This window comes from Schistocerca cancellata, chromosome 4, assembly GCF_023864275.1.
Source record: "Schistocerca cancellata isolate TAMUIC-IGC-003103 chromosome 4, iqSchCanc2.1, whole genome shotgun sequence".
In the NCBI taxonomy this organism is placed as follows: Eukaryota; Metazoa; Arthropoda; class Insecta; order Orthoptera; family Acrididae; genus Schistocerca; species Schistocerca cancellata.
Window position 1 is genome coordinate 154,071,682 of NC_064629.1, and position 19,675 is coordinate 154,091,356.

The following is a 19,675-nucleotide window of genomic DNA, read 5'->3' on the forward strand; positions in this document are numbered from 1 at the left end:
GATGATCAAATGACTAGTAATGGTACAGGGTACTCTCCATCATGCAGTGTATGGTAGCTTGCAGAGTATCTACATAGATGCAAAAGTAGAGTAGTGTCAAATTAAAATCCAGTTTTTTAGACATTTATAACCATTTTTGTCACATTTCTTTCCATAGGGTTACATTTTCTTTTGTGTCAATTTTGTATTTCATTTTGATACAATTATAATATTTTTCTGACATGAGAATTACATTTTGTTACACCATAAAAGTTTCTCTTTGTCTGTTTCTAAAAGATGTGGAGCAGTCTTGCTCTTTTGGATTCCTTTCATAGATCACTATTTCCTCAGTACTACTGTTACAAGATCTTTGCACTAGAATGTTTTCTGGGCCCTGATTTACAATGATAGTTGGTACACGTATTCGTCCACAACAATCATTGTCATTAAAGTGTTTCCATACAGTTCTAAAGCATTCCATACAACATGTACATTATCTACAAAAATAGATCATCATAACTATTATAATCGGTGTTATACTCACATATGTAGTGATGGAATAGTGTGTTAGACACCTGAATTGCCTCATCTTTTCCTGCTGTTTAGTGACCATTCTTTCTGCATCGTTTAAACTCTTTCTGACAACTTTCATATCATCTAATTGTGTGACTACATGATCTAATGGTAACTTTTAAGTTAGCAATGGAATGTGTATATTCTCCGTATTTACTACACAACCATCGATTTTTAACTCTATTTGTCATGTTAAACCCTTCTCTGTTTTATGTGTACATATTATTTTGTCTGTTTGTATGAATGTTCTTGTTCCATACCCTTTACATTGACTGTTGAAGTGCACTTTTCCAACTCCTCCCAGTACTACATCCTTTGGAGCTTGCTTCCCACATAATACTGTCAGACCATTCCTCCTCAGGAACCATGTATAACCACTTATTGTTATTTCAGTGTGTTCAAATACTTTGATTTAAAGATACAGTCCTCTTTACACACTCACTTGTCATATCAATTACTGTCTGAAGCAACTTTGCTTCACACATCTTCCTGATCAAATGCTGACAATAGCGAAAATGTTTGTCTGCAAAGCATTCTGTTCTTATTTAATTCTTTGGAATCATATAGTTTTGCATACTCTCTCTTTGCATCATTGATAAGTAAGATCTCCTCCTCTGGTTGGATGAAAACATACTTCCCTGATGGCTGAGTGATTGCTTATAGTAAAGGAAACATTCCATATAACATAAATATGTCACTAGCTACTAAAAGTAACTTTTTTTTATATATCCTAACATGCTTTCCCCTACAAAGATATCTACATTGATAATCTTTAATAAGAGTTATCTGATGATTCAACTAGAGGAACAGAGAACTTCATGTCTAAGTTCGCCTTTTGTTAAACTGAGGAACGTCACAATTTGTGGAGCAATTATTATGTGAGGCGGCAATATTCTATTCTATGCATTAACTATAGCACTTACTTGTTCATATTCTGATTTTATCTCTAAATACATCTACCAATTGTGGCACTTATTTGCATATTGTTACAAATGTTCCAACTCTTTTAAATCCTATGTCTGCCTCTGTAACACACAATTTGATAAATCTTTCATTCCAAACTTTAAACATTTTTGTTTTCCTTTATCACACTTACTGTTCTGTTTACCCCTGATAATATGGCTCTTACAACTGCCACTTGTTTTACATCTCAATAGCCTTTTTGAATTTTTCTCCACCTCTTTTCTGTGATCCTTGCAATATGTAGAATCAGCTTCATCTAGTGTGCCAAGTAGTATCATCCTTAGCTCCAAATGAAGTTAAACAGGCCATTCTTCTTCTTTTTTCTCATTGTCTCATGCTGTTTCAATTGATGCACCAACTTCTGTAATTCTGTTATTCTTTCTGTATGACATGTCACATATTTGCCTAGCAAGCAACATCCTATTCAGCCTACATGAAGTGCCTTCAGAGTGCCACTACACCTCTGTACTGTTAATTTGCCACATTGTTCAGCATTCTGAAAATGCTCATGTATACCATCTAAATTTACACATGTTACAATTCTCCATGATGTACAATTCTCCATGATGTACTTCTCCTAAATAATTATAGTACAGTTCTGAAGATGTCTATTTCAGAAACTTTGAACTCCATTGGCAATTGTTCTGTGTTGGTGCTTTCTGTGATTACTAGTACTATTTCAAATGTAATCATGTATCTCTTACCTGTGCTTGATACCTCTAAAACACCCACTATGTCCACTGAACACTTTTCAATTATACTTTTCTCAATGTCTGTTACTTTCAGTGGCAATTTTTGTCTTCACCTGCATAAATTTATTTTTTATGGCATGATGGAAATTTCTGTACATATTCTTCTGTCTCACATTTCAATACTTTCTGTTGTTTCTACTGCTTTATCCTCTTGAACATTCTATAGCTGCCCATTGCCCTATTAACAGATTACATTTATTTTATTTAGAATATTTTTCTTTTCTTCCAGACTAATTTTGGTTTCCTTAACCTCGGCCCTGCATTTTCTGCTGACCCATTCAGCATTTACATGTGCCTGTCGCACAGTCACCTGACTACCTCTTTCCTTTCTGTCCATCTGATCCCTATCAGTATGGATTAGCTCACTGGGATGTATTCTACTAAGAGCATCTGTACTGATATTCATCCTAGCTGGCTTGTAGATAACTTTGTAATTGTACTTTTCAAGCGTAGGTCTCCGATTCAGGAGCCTCAAACTAGGATCCTTTCCACTGAATATCCATATTAATGGCTTATGTTCTGTTGGCACTGTAAACCATTGTCAATGTATGTACTGTCGCAACTGTTTCACTGCATATCCTGTAGCCAATACTTCTTCCTCTATGGCACTATAGTTTAATTCTGCCTTGTTTAATGACCCAGGTGCATATAAAATGGGTAAGTCATCACCAACTTTCTTGTCTTGTGCTGTAATTGCTCCCAGAGCTGCACTGCTTGCTTCTGTTGTCACTATGAATGGCTTTCAAAAATCTGGCTACTGAAGTAATAGTGGATTAACCAACTTCTCCTTTAGTTCCTCAAGTGTATCATTTTGTTTTTTGTAGGATTCATGAAGTGGCTTCACAATAAACCATCAGTAGTAACCAATTAGATCTACAGTTCTTTCATTGTTCTCGGCTGTGGAAAGAATGACACCTTTTCCACCTTTACCATGTCTGCTAAGATTCCCTTGTCTGTAATACAATAACCCAAGAAAATCGTATCTTTTTTTAAGAACTCACACTTATCTAGTTGCAGCTTTAATTTATGTTTTCGAAACCTATCAAAACTTAAACATAGTTTCTCATTATGCTCCTGCAGATTTATTCTTTACCACACTATATCATCTAGATACACAAAACATGTTATCCCTTGCAGACCTGCCAAATCTTTGTTCATCAGTCACTGAAAACAAAATGGATCTCCTTTCAGTCCTACTGGTATTTGGTTATACTCATAATGTTGATGGTTTGAGCTTAATGCCATCTTATCTCTGTCCTTTTAATCCACCAATATTTGATGGTATTTGCTTGCAAGGACAAGCATCAAAAAGTACTTTGCCTGCCTTAGGTGTTCCAAGATATTGGAGATATTTGGTAGTGGAAATGCATCCCCTATTGTGACCATGTGCACTTACTATGCACATGTAGCCCACTATAGTTGTCAGAACCAACAATAAAGGTAGGTTCCACACACTCTTACTTTTGACAATTGTTTCATCTTTCAGCATCTGTCCATCTGCTCTTTTGAGACCTCTTCCTGTTCTTCAGGCATTCTGTATAGTCTAGTATTCACCACCAACCTCACGTCCTGTTGCTATTGGTATTCTACGCATGACTGTGGATGTATATTAGAATTTCTCACCTGGTAGATGGAATACATTTCCATACTCTTTGCAGACTGCTTCTAATGCATTCTTTTCTTCTGCATTTAAGAGATTCACTCTCAATTGTTTTTGCAAAGTGCTTGCACAGTTTCCTGTCTTTGCTATGGCTTCCTTACTACCTTTTATTTCACGCACCTTTGCTAATCACAATAATTCTTCCATCGATAACTTCACATTTTTTTAAATTGTTCTTTGGCCTCTGACAAATTTATTGCACTTACTATGCACCTGCCATTTCACACTCTCTCTAATGACTCCAGTATGTATACCTAAGGTACATTTTTTTTTTTGTCAGGATAATTACTTCCCTTTCACTATGAACTTTACGGTCCATGTTCAGCCACATTCTCTTTTCCTCGCATGGTCCAATTTCCCCATTGGACTCCTGACTCATCTCAAACTCATATCCTTTCAGTTCCTCCTCCACTTTTAAGAGCATGTCTTGCCCTTGTAATTCTAACACTTTTCCTGCATAGTCTAATTGTATCTTTTGCTGTATTAGAAAATCTCTATCAATCAACCTGCCATATTGGATGTCTAGTCTTGACCCACAGACATGAAACTTGTGTCCTATTCCTCCAGTATCCTTCAAACTCAGATGCATTTCCACCACATCTAATGTACTTACTGCTTCACTGGTGATACACTTCAGCTGAATCCTTTTTGCTTCATCCATTATAACTGCACAATTTACATGGATACTATTTCTCTTGAACAAACTGAACTGTGCCCCCATGTCTACTAACAGCTTTAACTTCTTAACTTTTACAATTTAACACTAGCACATTTTCTGTGGCACAGTCTATGATCTGCACAATAGGCTTTCTTAACGCAACAATGCCTGACTGTGCGGCTTTGTCATTTTCTTGTTTCCCTGAACTTCTTACCTTACCTTGGCTCGCCACGCACTGGCAGTCTACCCTTCCTCCATGCATGCCAACACGCCAAGGTCCTTTATGAAAATCTATAGCACAGTGCCCAGTTTGTTCACATTTGCTACAAGTCACATCTCTTTCTCTGATACACAGTACACCACAGTTACGCAGCAGATCACACTGCAAGCATCCCCATTCACACAGTGAATGTGATCCATTTACCTCTCTAGAATTCTCTTTTAACATGTTTGGATCTATTTCCATCACTTCTTGCCCAAACCACACATTCGTCACCTATATGACCTGGTTTTTCACAACCATAGCAAAAGTTTGTGAATTTTTTGGTGTCATAGCCCATATCCTTCCCTCCACCCTTTTTCTCCTACATTTGCTTACGGTACCCTTGTATGAAACATGCTATTCCTAAAAATTCTACAAACTCTGTGGCATCTTTATGGTTCTCTCTATTTGTAGCCCTGTTTACAGCTGCCAAAAAGTGTCTCTGCATTTCATCAACGTTGGTTCCCCACAGCCTAGTCTCGCCTGAAATATCCTGCAAGCATAAAAGTCTATTGTCCTCTTACTTACATAGTTCTCTTTTAAAATGTGCTTCACTTCTTCCCACATCCCATTCTCTCACAAACAGATTTAACCAAAATTCCATGTTCACTAATTCAAACATATATTCAATAAATTCCCTTAGGTCTCTCCTGTTACCATCAGAAGAGTTTGCTATAACACACTATGTTCCTTTAGAACATACATTACCATTTCCTACTGAACTTATTTTGCTAAGTGGAGCTGTTTTAAACATCTTACAGCTAGTAACTTATAATTATAGTTATGACTATTACAAGTTACTTCAAATTTGTACCATTTTATTGTGGTGCTTTGAGACAAGTTTACTGCACTGAGTCAATGCCATCACTCACTCTTACTGCTGCTACTGCTGCTGCTGCGACTGGGCCCCTGGTCCCAAGCTCTTGGACCTTCAGTTTCTTGGGCATGTCCTTATGACCACAATGTGATGCCTCAGCCATTGACCTGCTTGGCTATGTTGGCCCCACACTCATCCTTGACATCACCTCTGCTACCACAGCCCACTACCAGCTAGGACTCCATATGGAACTCTACTGTCATGGAGCAGAATTTCTACTAGGCTAAAAGCTGCTAGCTGCCATGACTTATTGCAATTTTGCATAGTCGCTTTAGCAATCCAAGTAAGTTGGTTACCTTCCACATGACTTTGTGAAAGCCTTTTCTTTGGCCCATACCTGGCACCAAAATTATTTCTTTCTGTCATGTCTCAAGCATGAGTGTTGATAGAGTGTGTGACACAGTTCAAAAGAAGGGAATTAAGGGAATTATCCAGTTGGCGTATGTGAGAGGGAGTCTTGACCTGGCTATAATGTTCTTTCCCTTGTTACAGAAGTGACTTGAAATAACCTCAGCTGGAAATAGTTTGCAAATTCTAAATTTATTCAGAAAATAGTTTCAAACTCTTGCCATACTTGCCTTGAAGGATATGTACACATGTAGAGGCCAAGTGTTAGCGCAGAGATGGTGACTGTGCTAGCACTGTTCCGCCTGGTTTGAAATGAGACTGTCAGTATTAATTAAGCCTGCACCCACTGTATGACACAGAGTTCCCCAGCTATTCACCTATGATTAAATTAACAGTGTTGATGTTAAGACTTGGTTATCTTCTATGGATACAACAATATGCTGATATCAAACCATTATTCAAGAAAAGGCTCCAAAGAAGATATGGAAAACTACCATCCCTTCTCTCATCTTCCAGCATTTTCTAAAATATTTCAATAGGTTGCTGCAATACAAGCTAGAAATTTAATTTAAAAAATTTATGTCATCTCAGTAAATTAATTTGGTTTCCAAAAAGAGAAAACTCAGGAAACTACAATAACATGTTTTTTACTTACCAAAAACCTTTCACAGTGTAAACCACTATTTACTTATACACAGATTGGAAAAATATGGAATTGAGGGCTGCATTTTACATTGGTTTAATTAATATGCTGTCATTCAACAGAAAATGGAATCAGAGTGGAAAACCATTTTAAAAGGAATTTCACAAGGCTCAGTATTAGAGCAAACATTTTTTATGTGAATGACTCACCACTCAACATAAATTCTCATTCAGTATTATTTACAGTTGGTGCAACAGTGCTGATTGAATACAGCAGTGCAGACATACTTCCCAAAAATAATGCCCATGCCCAATGCTGATTGAATATAGTAATGTAAACAAACTTCCCAAAAATATTGCAGGTTTCCTAGAAAAATTTAATACCCAATTCCACTGAAATGGATTAAAATTAAGTATTTCAAAAAATTCAACCATTGCAATTTAAAACCATACAATCAAAAACAAATCATATTCAGATAAAGCAAAAAATTCAGGAACTAAAAGGATCAGACTGTGTCAATTTCTTGAAAATGCATATGGATGAAAAACTGTCATGGTCATTACATATTGCACACTTTGCAAATAAATTAAACAGCCTGGCATTTGCTATGGCAGTTGAAACCAACACAACAACATGTACACAAGAAAAATAGTGTGCCATAGTTACTTTGAACCCATGCTAAAATATGGCATTGCCTTTTGGGGAAACACAGGTAACATGAAAAGAATACTGACCTTCGCAAAAAAAAAAAAAACACCAAACAAACAAATTATATGAAACATGCACAAAGAAGGCCAAGAATGCCTTGTCAACCACTACAAAGGGATCTGAATATATTAAGTGTTCTGCCCCCGTATATACATGGATTATTGCACACATCAAATCTTGTCCATTTTTAATAAATAGTTTCCAGCATACATACAATTCTAGGAATTAAGAAAAGTTCATGTTTGCAACCCTCAGTTTTTTGTCCACACTTTGCAAACAAATTAAAAGATAAAATTTAAAATAGGATCAAGAACAGTTTTCTGAAGAGAAAATTGTACAGCATGCTAGTCCAAAAGTGCCATTACTCAGTAGAGGAATTATTGAAGGATAATGTTGTTACTTGACAAAGAATGCAGCAAAAGGAACTAAAATATGTAAACCTACATTATTTCAAATAGTGATCAGTTTCCATGTAGCTTATGAAATTAAATGATATATTATAGTTAAACTGTACATGACCACAGTACACTGAAACTGGACTTTTAGTATAACGTTGGTGAGTCACTTGTATGTAAGTTTATGATTTAACTTTTAAAGTATATTATGAGAAAATAAGTTTATAATTCTGATAGCTTTGTGATGAAATAAGGATGACCACATTTCCTGCACATACATCATGAGTAAAACTTCTCTCTCAATAAAAATGTATTATGTACATGTAACAAATTTAAATTTATTTACAAAAAAGTGACAAAATTCAATCTCACACTTATCTGATACACACTGAATATGGTACAATTTTATGAGGCAGTGTAATCACATATATGGCATGAAATATTTTATTATTAATATAAGTGTACAATCACTTTGCTGAAAATCTGTTATTTAGCTGTCTAGCTTTTGACATTCCACTGTCCAGTCATCTGGTAAAACAGGTTTCATCAGATCTACAAACTGCTGCAAATGACACTTGTCTGTGCAACCAGGAGTGTTGAGAACATGTGGCTCACTGTCAGAAGCATTATTCAAATACAATACCTGTAACAAAGTCAACATTAATTTAATAATACATTGTGTGTATAAGGTGATATTTGGTTGGTAAAATATTTTGTTATTATAATGAAAATCTTGATTGAATATAGTGACATATGATGAAAGTTAGCCATTCACTCACCAGTGAAGTAATGCAACCATGAGAATGTTGTAAGAAAAATTGTGTGTATGTGTGGTAACAGACAAATAAAAAAAAAACATCCTTTAATCCATTTCTAGAAACTTTGAGTTCTGTTTTCACTTAAGATACATGAGATAGAACTGAACAGGGTCCACACATTTATTATAAAGATTCAAAGGTGCCATGCAAGCTGTATCATAAACTTCTTCACTATACCAATTAGCACAAAAAATTTCAAACTCAAAACATAAACAATCTGGAGTATTACTAGACAAAGAAAGAATACTCCACTTCCAGACATCATTTTTTTGAAAATAAGCCATTAGAAAGATAACAAAAATCATAAGGTCACTGAAAGACAGCAAATCTTCCAATTATAACAGTATAACAAGTGAAACACTAAAATATTGTCCTAACTTGATTGTGCCTCATCGAGTCACCTTTACAATACTCTGATGCATCAAGGTACGTTTCATGAATGACTGAGGTACACAGTTCTAGCACCTACTTGTGAAAGCTGTAAAAATACACTCCTGGAAATTGAAATAAGAACACCGTGAATTCATTGTCCCAGGAAGGGGAAACTTTATTGACACATTCCTGGGGTCAGATACATCACATGATCACACTGACAGAACCACAGGCACATAGACATAGGCAACAGAGCATGCACAATGTCGGCACTAGTACAGTGTATATCCACCTTTCGCAGCAATGCAGGCTGCTATTCTCCCATGGAGACGATCGTAGAGATGCTGGATGTAGTCCTGTGGAACGGCTTGCCATGCCATTTCCACCTGGCGCCTCAGTTGGACCAGCGTTCGTGCTGGACGTGCAGACCGCGTGAGACGACGCTTCATCCAGTCCCAAACATGCTCAATGGGGGACAGATCCGGAGATCTTGCTGGCCAGGGTAGTTGACTTACACCTTCTAGAGCACGTTGGGTGGCACGGGATACATGCGGACCTGCATTGTCCTGTTGGAACAGCAAGTTCCCTTGCCGGTCTAGGAATGGTAGAACGATGGGTTCGATGACGGTTTGGATGTACCGTGCACTATTCAGTGTCCCCTCGACGATCACCAGTGGTGTACGGCCAGTGTAGGAGATCGCTCCCCACACCATGATGCCGGGTGTTGGCCCTGTGTACCTCGGTCGTATGCAGTCCTGATTCTGGCGCTCACCTGCACGGCGCCAAACACGCATACGACCATCATTGGCACCAAGGCAGAAGTGACTCTCATCGCTGAAGACGACACGTCTCCATTCGTCCCTCCATTCACGCCTGTCGCGACACCACTGGAGGCGGGCTGCACGATGTTGGGGCGTGAGCGGAAGACGGCCTAACGGTGTGCGGGACCGTAGCCCAGCATCATGGAGATGGTTGCGAATGGTCCTTGCCGATACCCCAGGAGCAACAGTGTCCCTAATTTGCTGGGAAGTGGCGGTGCGGTCCCCTACGGCACTGCGTAGGATCCTACAGTCTTGGCATGCATCCGTGCGTCGCTGCGGTCCGGTCCCAGGTTGACGGGCATGTGCACCTTCCGCCGACCACTGGCGACAACATCGATGTACTGTGGAGACCTCACGCCCCACGTGTTGAGCAATTCGGCGGTACGTCCACCCGATCTCCCGCATGCCCGCTATACGCCCTCGCTCAAAGTCCGTCAACTGCACATACGGTTCACGTCCACGCTGTTGCGACATGCTACCAGTGTTAAAGACTGCGATGGAGCTCCATATGCCATGGCACACTGGCTGACACTGACGGCAGCGGTGCACAAATGCTGCGCAGCTAGCGCCATTCGACGGCCAACACCGCGGTTCCTGGTGTGACCGCTGTGCTGTGCGTGTGATCATTGCTTGTGCAGCCCTCTCGCACTGTCCGGAGCAAGTATGGTGGGTCTGACACACCGGTGTCAATGTGTTCTTTTTTCCATTTCCAGGAGTGTACATTACTTCAAACTATAGCTCAGACATCACCCTTTCGAAGTTCTTAAAATTTCTAAGAAGGTAGCTTATTACAAAGGAATGTTGAACCATATTTCTTAAAATTTTATTAACAACTCAGTCTGGATTCCACAAAGGCTTCTCCACATAGAAACTGATATTAAACACAGGAATAAGATTAAATTCTGAGTGGGGAAACAATAAATATGGAGCCCTGTAAGCATCAGTGCTTGGTAGACCCTTGTTCTTGACTGGCATAAATAATCTGTCTGTGACATCTGAGGACTTTTCTGAACTATGATGGCTATTGATGACAGTTACACTGAAAAAGAGCCCATGAAAAAACTGGATAATTATATAATATGACTACAGCAATTTCATAGCAAACACTTAAACATTTAATCGTTGAGATGGTCTGCTTGCTTTGCATTTATAAATTTTACCTTATCTACCACTCCTATAATTTATAAGAGAATTTGGACTGAAGCTGTAAATTCAACTTAACTCTGATGTTTGTATTAAACAGATTTTGACATTGTCATGAGGTACACAACTAATATTGTTCTGTGTAAAGTTACATAAAACAGCAACTGAGCTGTGTAAGTGGAAGAGTAGATTCCAAAACAGCTACTTTTCTCACAGTTTACCCATATGAAGTAATACATACCTTGGTATCAAATAGACTGCCTAACAAAAAAATTGAAGCACTCAGAAGGGGAGGAGAAGACAAAATAAAACTTAATGTGCTGAGAGGATCTACATCCACATCCACACACATACTTCCAAAGCCACTGTATGGTGCATGATGGAGAGTACTCTGTACCACTACTAGCTATTTCCTTTTCTGTTTTACTTGTAAATAGAGCAAGCAAAACATGACTAACAATATGTCTCTGTATGTGCCCTAATCTCTCTAATCTTATCTTCTAGGTCCTTACACAAAATGTGCATTGGCAGCAATAGAATTGCTCAGAAGTGAGCCTCAACACTCATTACTTGCATGTTGCTTGAACCTACTGATAACAAATATAATAGCCTGCCTCTAAATTGCTTCAATGTCTTTCTTTCATATGACATGGTGCAGATCCCAAACACTTGTACAGTACTTAGCAATGAATCACACTATTTTCCTGTATGCAGTTTCCTCTACAGATGAACTGCAATTCCGTAAAATTCTCCCAATAACCCCAAGTCAACCATTCAGCTTCCCTACTACAGTCCTTACCTGCTCATTCCATTTCATATTACTTTGCAATGTTATGCCCTGATATTTAAATGAGGTGACTGTGTCAAGCAGAACACTACTAATATTGTATCCAAACGTTATGGGTTTGTTTTCTTTACTCATCTGCATTAACTTGCATTTTTCTACATTTAAAGCTAGCTGCCATTCATCACACCAACTAGAAAATTAAATATAAATTTTGTCTAAGTCATCTTGTATCATCCTACAGTCACTCAATGACAACACCTGCCCAAACACCATAGTATTATCAGCAAAAAGCCACAGACTGCTACTTACCATGTTCACCAGATCATTTACGGGACACTCATCATGATACCCTTGTCTCTCATGAACACTCACTGGTGAGGACAATTTACTGGGCTATGTTACTTAAGAAACCTTCAAACCACTCACATATTGGGTACCTATCTCATATGCTTGTGCCTCAATTAACAGTTGGCAGTATAGCACTGTGTCAAATGTTTTATGGAAATCTAGGAATATGGAATCTGCCTGTTGCCATTCATCCACAGTTCACAGGATTTCATGTCAGGAAAGGACAAGTCACTTTACTTTGATGATTACAAAATTAGTCAAATTTACATAGAGCCCATTTACCAGTTTAACATTTCGGCCCCTCTGGCCTGTAAGCATGTGCTGATTCAGCTGGGAAAGGTGTCATAAAGCTGTTGTATACTACCCTAAAGCAAACTGGTTTACATCTTTTGTAATTGGTCCTTGATTTCCCAGACACTGGCACCAAGGACAAAGTTGACGTCTGAGCTGGCCCCACGCATGTTCTATTGGGAACATGATCTGAGGATATTTCTGGCCATAGTAGTACCTCAGTACCATGCAATCAGTTAATAAAGACACATGCCATGTGGGGACAAGCATTGTTCTGTTAAAAAATGGCATGAGAGGAAAAACATGAGGACATATGATGTCCATAACATGCCATTGTGCCGTGAGAGTTCCCTCAATCACTTCCAACCACAACATTAAATTCACACCAGATTGGCTCCCCACACTGTGAATCCAGGAGTATCAGCCCAATGCCTCTCCAAAACAGTTGACAAATAGGATGTCTCCCAGGCTGCCTCCATACATGTCAGTGGTGGAAATCCAGGGTAGTGCAGAACTGCAATTCTACAATGAACATAATGACACCATTCATCAGCAGTCCATGCTTCCAATGCTTGTCAGTCATGAGACCACTCAAAGTACAGCAAGGGATGTTAATTCCCTATTCTGGCTGCTGCTAGCCTATGACCAATGGTGTGGGATGACACAATGTTGCAGGGAGTCAATTACTTGTTTCTGGATGGCAGGTGCAAATGTGAAGAGGTTATGATGAGCTTGGTGGATATTACAGTGATCATCTCTTGTGTTGTCAGATATTGTCAACAAGAGTCTTGATGATGCGTATGCCTGCTGTCACATTCTCATGTGGTCCAATACCAGGACAATATGCCCCACAAATATCTGGATATTGCACACTTTGCCCAGCTGACCAAATGAGGACCCACAATGAGGCCCCTTTCAAACTCTGTAAGCTGCTGATAGCACAGTCTCATTAGATAATGAAATATCTCCATGCCCTTCACAGTGAGCAGCCAGCATTGATGTTGTTCACACCCCTAATAAAACCTACCAGGCCTGGTAACAACAATACACATGAACAACACAAATGTATTCCAGTGGCTGTTCCACCTGTCACACATAAAATTACAACTCTAATCATTTACATACCCACTGATGGTGTGTACATGTATGAAGTTACAATGACATCTGACCATGACCATGACTTCTGGGTGCTTCACTTTTTTTTTTTTTATCAGGTGGTGTAAAATGATACAGGTTTATCCTAATGTTTTAACTCTATATTTCGGATCACTTTCCATGACATGGGCATCTGTCATATGGGAAAACAACGGAATCTGAACAGGTGAAAAACTATCCACTTCAATGACATTTCATCTGTTCCAGTGTCTTCAGGGCTGAATATAGTTCTACAATTCGCTGATGAGCCATAACATTACGGCTAGTTACATAACAACATGTTGGCCCTTTTTGGAACACAATACAACAGCTATTCTTCATGGCATGGTGTCACCAAGTCCTTATTATTTTCCCAGAGAAATGTGCCCACAAGTAACAGACTGATGGTGTGTGAGCAAGGAACTGACACTGGATAACACCCCAGCTGTGTTCCATCAGATTCACATCAGGCAAATTTGGTGGTCAAGACATCAGCCTGAGCTCAATATCATGCTCCTCAAACCACTGTAGCATGAGTGTGGCATATGAAATGGGCAGTTATCCTTCTGGAAGATGCCATTGCCATTGGGGATGACATCTAGTGTAAAGGGCTGCAGGTGGTCCACAATAACGGTCACATAGTCTACAGTTATAAGAGTCGAGGGACATGAAAGGGAAGCAGTGGTTGGGAAGGGAGTAAGACAGGGTTGTAGCCTCTCCCCGATGTTATTCAATCTGTATATCGAGCAAGCAGTAAAGGAAACAAAATAAAAATTCGGAGTAGGTATTAAAATCCATGGAGAAGAAATAAAAACCTTGAGGTTTGCCGATGACATTGTAATTCTGTCAGAGACAGCAAAGGACCTGGAAGTGCAGTTGAACGGAATGGACAGTGTCTTGAAAGGAGGATATAAGATGAACATCAACAAAACCAAAACGAGGATAATGGAATGTAGTAGAATTAAGTCGGGTGATGCTGAGGGAATTAGATTAGGAAATGAGACAATTAAAGTAGTAAAGGAGTTTTGCTATTTGGGGAGCAAAATAACTGATGATGGTCGAAGTAGAGAGGATATAAAATGTAGACTGGCAATGGCAAGGAAAGCGTTTCTTAAGAAGAGAAATTTGTTAACATCCAGGATAGATTTAAGTGTCAGGAAGTCATTTCTGAAAGTATTTGTATGGAGTGTAGCCATGTATGGAAGTGAAACATGGACGGTAAATAGTTTGGACAAGAAGAGAATAGAAGCTTTCAAAATGCGGTGCTACAGAAGAATGCTGAAGATTAGATGGGTAGATCACATAACTAATGAGGAAGTATTGAACAGGATTGGGGAGAAGAGAAGTTTGTGGCACAACTTGACCAGAAAAAGGGATCAGTTAGTAGGACATGTTCTGAGGCATCAAGGGATCACCAATTTAGTATTTGAGGGCAGGGTGGAGTGTAAAAATCGTAGGGGGAGACCAAGAGATGAATACACTAAGCAGATTCAGAAGGATGTAGGTTGCAGTAGGTACTGGGAGATGAAGAAGCTTGCACAGGATAGAGTAGCATGGAGAGCTGCATCAAACCAGTCTCAGGACTGAAGACCACAACAACAACAACAGTCTACAGCTGTCATGGTGCTTTCAATTACTACCCCAGGTACCACAAAAATCAAGGTGAATGTTCCCCATATCATATCACTGCCTCCACTGACCTACACCAAGGGAGCAGTGCATGCTTTGAGCATCCTTCCACCTGGGTGATGGCATATGCTGACATGACCATCAACTTGGTGTAACCACAAATTTGATTCATCTGACCAAGTGACATGTTTCCTTTGGTCCACAACAGAACAGTAATGAGGACTTAAAAAAATAGGCACCTGCCAAGGGTGCAAACACAGAGGGAGAGTAAAAAAGTTCATTGAAAAAAAAGGCAGTTCAAGAACTACCAAGGAGAGCTAAGCTAGTTCTGCTACCCCTCATTTTGTTATCTTCTGCCTGCAAGAAGAAGCCTTTCCCTCTGGCAATGATTATAAATGTATGCTGCTGTTACAGTGTCATTTTGTCCCAGTATTATCATAAAGAAATGAGTACCACTGAACAGATGTCTACCATTAACATGAATTATTTGGCAACAGAGTGCTTGGCTGACACAGCTGCATCAATGGGTTTTTTGCTGCGGTGATGTAGTTCCTCAAAGCAAATATATGCTGTCTGACCAAAGGCTGTTTCAGCTAAAGTATATAACACAATAATACATGAAATGTAAAGTAGAGCTTACATATATCACACTGTTTCATCTTAGTTACCTGTCAGAAAACACTGTAAATGAAACCTCTGTATCTTATCCTGAAAACTGTACAGCTGAATTTGCTGACAAATACAAATTGCTGGTGGCTGAATTTGAACTAGTGACCCACAGCACACATGCTAACCTCTAGACTGGACTGTATGCACAACATCTCATAGCAATATTGGCACAGACAAGCTAGTTAACAAAATAGCTGCTTTCAGGTTCCAGCTGAAAGAACAGGTGAAAAGCAGTGATATGGCCCCCTTTTGGATATTTGTAAAGGATAGGTCAAGGAATCCTTATCCAGTCATCAAAGTAGCTCTAAGGATATTTAAGGACAACACCAGTGATTGCAGCACACAATTTTAGATAATAAGAGAAGCTACTTAAGGTCAATTATGGTGAAAACTGACTGTAAAATTTAGATATTTTGTCAACAGAACACAGCTGCTAAATGTGACTTTTTATAACATAATCAACGAACTTGTTTCACTCAAATGAGGAAATTGCAAATTAAAATTGTAACCCTTTTTATTTTATTTCTGATTAGTAATTTAAGCACTATTAAAATAGGGGTGTTCAATAAGTAGTGCAACATTTTTTTCTTCTGAAAACAGATTGAAGTATACTATATTATTCCCCACTCTTTTGGCTACAGAATTCTATTTTTCAACTTAATCTCTGTTCAATGTGATGGCCTTATGCCACCTTACTGGGAGGTCCCATATGCCCAAATGGGACAACTCTAATGGTTGACATCAGAGCCAACATCTTGCTGCAGTAATAACCTCCCCATCATCAACATACTGCTTCCTGTGGAGTGCATGCTTCATTAGGCCAAACCGATGGAAGGTACAAGATCCCCGGGCTGTAGGGTGGATGAAGAACAGTCCAATGAAATTTTGTGAGCTGTATTTTGTGTGAGGCCTTGGTTATCATGGAGAAAGAGAAGTTTGTTTCCATTTTTGTGGCAATGAACACACTAAGTCACTTCTTCAATTTCCTGAGGGTAACAACACAATTCTGAGTTGATTGTTGCAACATGAGGGAGGACATCACTCTTGTTTCTGGTTCGAAGTGATGAACCCATGTTTCAGCACCTGTGACGATGTTCGACAAAAAGTTGTCATGATCAAACCTTGTAATGCACAAGCAATTCTGTACACATGGTCTTTCATTGCTCTTTATGGTATTCTGTTAGGTGGCAAGAAACACCTTTGAGTACTCCAGCTGGTGGACAAGTGTGTCACCACTACCAACAAAGACATCCAGTTGTGCAGCAAGGTGTTGGATTGTGATCCACTGATTACCTCATGAGAGTGTCCTCATGTTCCAGTATTGCATAAGTCACAGCTGTGTGCAGCCAGCCATCACGTGGGAGATCAGACAGGTTTGCACAACCTTGCTGCAATGATAACAATGCCTTGCCCAATGACTCACCATGCTTTTGTTCACTGCCAGGTCTCCACAGACATTCATCAAGTGCATATGAATATCTGTGATGCTCTGGTTTTCCACCAAAACAAACTGAATGACAGCTCTCTGCTTGGAATGCACCTCTGTTACAGGCCCCATTTTGAAGGCTATGCACAGCACTGCAACTTATCAGAACTTCCTGAAAATATAGGGACTGAAGCAGGAATATTCCATGATGTCCCACAACACGTTCTGAATTTTTCAACCAAAATTGGCTGAGGAAGAAAAATGGGTTGCATTACTTGTTGGAGGCCCCTTGTAGTTTATGAGAAACAAATAAAATGTATTATATATCATACTTAATACGGTGTGCAATAATTTTCATAAATAATAAAATTTAGATTTTTTTACTTTCAGGTTTTCAGAAAATGTATACAAGGTTTAATTTATTTACAACACTGATACTTTTAATTTGCTGTATGTAATATTTTATATTATCAACACAGTTAATTTAAGCAATTTTTTCAGTAATGTTCCATTTTTATTAAACTATACTTACAAGAGTATAAAATTTGTTAAATCTGTGTAGGAAAAACTGCAGGAAAATAGTTTCATGGCAGAGGAGGTTGGCATGCAGGCAAAGGGGAGGGTGGGGTTGGGGGTGGGGGTTCAGCGGAATCGAGTGGGGTGTCACAACTTTGGCAGTCGTACCAGGGGTTCAGTATCACCTTAGCATGACTCTGATCCAGAGTCCAATCTTGATGATGCCATGCCAACTGCAACCATATTTGACAATGCTATCAGATCATCAAGGGAGCATATAGGCAATGTCTGCTACAGAGCCCCACGTTGAATGGTGTGCTCTGAAACACTTGTGCCTGCATCAGCATTGTACTTTGTCATTAGATCTACCACAGATCACTATCTATCTGGCATAGAGTGGGCAATCCTTCAACCTCAATGTCCTATAATGATACATAGACATCCAACACTTTGTTGCCTATTTATGATTTCACTATCCTTCAACCATTTTCCATAGATGCTCACAAGTGTAGCATGAGAATAGCCAATGAGCTCTGCTGTTTCTCTGATTCTCATTCTTTGGTGCCAGCCTGTAACAATGTACACTTTGTTAAAGCCATTTATGTGTCAGTGGGTTTCCCCATTTGTTGCCCTTATGTCTAGAATGATTCCATAATTGTCTCTGCTTCATTTATATACTTTCTTTGCCACGTCACTTGCTTGCACCACCACCATGTAGTATTCAGTCTCATGGTGGCAATGGTGAAAATGCTTTGGCTCATCATTGTTTATACTCCACAATAAAGTTGAGGTACATACTTGTTTAAAATTTTACAGAATAAAGCCTTAAATATATGTACAAAGCTCATTTATTTTTAAATTGTTTCAAACCCAAGAAACCAAAGAGGCACCATCTCAGTCTTTATTCATTCTTCACATCCGCCTCTAAAACAGAAGTTTTATTTGAATTCAAAAGGCACTGTTGCTTACAGATTATGAAATGGTTGTTACATTTATGGGCCTGATATATGTGGGGCCTCACCAGTCCAAACACAGACTGGGAATATGGCTCATTGGAAACACCCCAATGACTAAATTAATTCCTCACAGTACACTGCACATGAATTACTTTAAACCTATCATCCAAACCCAAGTTGGTATTACACGAAGACTCTGTCAAACTAGGATACACAGGCTGCTACCTATGACATACTATGACACACATTTTAAAACATCCAGAGCTTTCAAGAACCTTACTCTCAGGTCCATATGATGTAGCAGCCATGAAGTTTAAAATCAAATGTGCCCCACAAACCTCATACAGGGAGTTCAGAAATCCCCATTACAAACTTCTACAACTTGTGTAGGGGACTCAATACATAGTAATTTGAAGAGGAACCCATGTCCAGATGCATACTGCTTCTGTTGTATGATGGTTTCAATTCAGACATTTAACTCATCCACTTCTGCTTGAGGAATTGAATTAGGCATGACACAGTACTATTATTAGGTAACAGTTTGAGAGGAAATGTAACAAAACATTCATTTACCACTTAAGGACATTTGATTGTATTAACACTTAAACACTAAACATTACCTGTTTACATTATTCCAAAACAAAAAAGAACCTAGCATACTCTATGTACAGAACATAAAATTTGCCTGGAGATGATGTGGTCATTACTGAAGGTTGTTCAAAACAAATCTTTCACCAGGCAAGTAACATGTGATGTTGCCCAATCTTGCATGAAAATAGTGGTGTGGACACAGTTGAATTTTTGCAAAGTTGGAATCACATGTCGCACAAGGAAGTCCTTATATTAAGCAGATGCCAGTGTACACCTTATAGGCCTGTGAGGTATCATCCTCAAAGAAAAACAGACAGAGAATGAAGGAGCTTATAAAATCCCATCACTCAGTCACA

At 39.0% G+C, this 19,675-nt stretch overlaps 1 protein-coding gene across 1 annotated transcript in view; it reads right to left on the reverse strand.

The window, feature by feature from the left end:
- Positions 1 to 8,177: 8,177 nt before the first annotated feature.
- The window catches only part of LOC126183941 (lysosomal acid phosphatase-like), a 182,869-nt gene continuing 171,371 nt past the window's right edge, over positions 8,178 to 19,675 (reverse strand). Inside the window, exon 7 of the mRNA XM_049926290.1 lies at positions 8,178 to 8,461. Coding sequence (XP_049782247.1) covers positions 8,309 to 8,461 — 153 coding nt within the window. The 3' untranslated portion in view covers positions 8,178 to 8,308. The remainder of the gene's footprint in view (positions 8,462 to 19,675) is intronic.